Source organism: Aptenodytes forsteri, unplaced genomic scaffold (genome assembly GCF_000699145.1).
Source record: "Aptenodytes forsteri isolate BGI_AS27 unplaced genomic scaffold, ASM69914v1 Scaffold1071, whole genome shotgun sequence".
Classification (NCBI taxonomy): domain Eukaryota; kingdom Metazoa; phylum Chordata; class Aves; order Sphenisciformes; family Spheniscidae; genus Aptenodytes; species Aptenodytes forsteri.
The window spans coordinates 114,580-115,910 of NW_008794645.1; the positions used below are offsets into that span (position 1 = coordinate 114,580).

The 1,331-nt window shown below is 64.4% G+C and overlaps 1 protein-coding gene across 1 annotated transcript; it reads left to right on the top strand.

Moving 5' to 3' along the window:
* Window positions 1–24: 24 nt before the first annotated feature.
* MRPL2 (mitochondrial ribosomal protein L2) lies at window positions 25–1,096 on the top strand (the record flags this gene model as incomplete). Its single annotated transcript, XM_009273525.1, has 4 exons — window positions 25–145; window positions 235–345; window positions 689–762; window positions 852–1,096. Coding segments are annotated over 4 exons (519 nt in total), but the record flags the coding sequence as incomplete, so codon positions are not given.
* Between the last annotated feature and the right edge of the window lie 235 nt (window positions 1,097–1,331).

Below are 1,331 nucleotides of genomic sequence, written 5' to 3' on the forward strand. Positions count from 1 at the left end.
CACCCACCCACCGTGGGTTCCCCGTGCAGGTCGGCTGACATCGCCCTGGTGGCCGGCGGCAACCGGAAGCGCTGGATCATTGCCACGGAGAACATGCAGCCGGGGGACATCATCAAGAATTCCTCTCACATTGGCAGGATGGCAGGTGCACGCCTGGGCCAGGGGCGGCTGTGCCGGCCCTGCCAGGGGCTCGTCGGCTGCTCCTTGCCCAACTCATCAGCTTCTGTCTTACAGTGTCAGCCAACGAAGGGGACGCCTACCCGCTGGGGGCTCTGCCTGTTGGCACGCTGATCTGCAACCTGGAGAGCCACCCTGGGAAGGGAGCGCAGTACATCCGGGCGGCTGGTGCGTCTCTGGGCAGGGGACCCACCGTTTGTAGCCGGGTTTGGCTTGGCACAGATGGAGAGGAGGGCGGGGGGCACCGCTCTGGGTGGCCAGTGACAGGGAGTTGCTGTCCTCCCTTCTCCCCGTGTTAGGGTGCAAGACAGCCCTCCAGAGAGGCGGGGGCAGCTCTGCCCTGTTGTTTCCTGGTGATGCCTTGGGGTCCTGTCTCCAGGAAGAAGTGCTGCACAAAGGGCAATGGCAGGGGCTTTGAGGAGTTCCCAGCACGGGGTTGCGCTCGCCGCAGAGTGGGATACTTTGTCCTGCTGCGCGGGGCAGCTGCCTCCTCTCCTCTTGCCTGCTGCAGGGACTTGTGGGGTGCTGCTGAGGAAAGTGAATGGGACGGCCATCGTGCAGCTGCCCTCTAAGAGGCATATGCAGGTAGAGGAGTGACGCTGTCCCTGACCTGGCTGCCTGAGCATGCAGCTGTGTGTCCCCAGGGAGGCCTGCAGCTTTTCTCTGTCCCCTAGGTGCTGGAGACCTGCGTGGCCACGGTGGGCCGTGTGTCCAACATCAACCACAACAAGCGGGTGATTGGGAAGGCGGGCCGGAACCGCTGGCTGGGCAAGCGCCCGCACACAGGCTTGTGGCATCGCAAGGGTGGCTGGGCCGGGCGCAAGATCAAGCCTCTCCCGCCCATGAAGAGCTACGTCAACCTGCCACGGGTCCGAGCACAGGAGTGATGCTGGGGGCCAATAAAGCGTTCTCAAGTCCACTGCTGTTGCGTTACTGCTGCCTTTTCTGCATGGGGCCTCAGGGGGTGCTCTCCCCACGGGACACGTCCGGCTGTGTTCAGCCCCTGGTGGGAGTCGGGCTGCCCGGAGAGATGAGCGCGGGACTGTGGGCTGCCTTGGCTTGAGCTCGGGGTGGGTGGGGGTCTCGGTGGGGTCAAACAGAGCTCTGCACAATCGTGCCAAGCCTGACTGCGGGACAGCTGGGCTCTTCCCCCA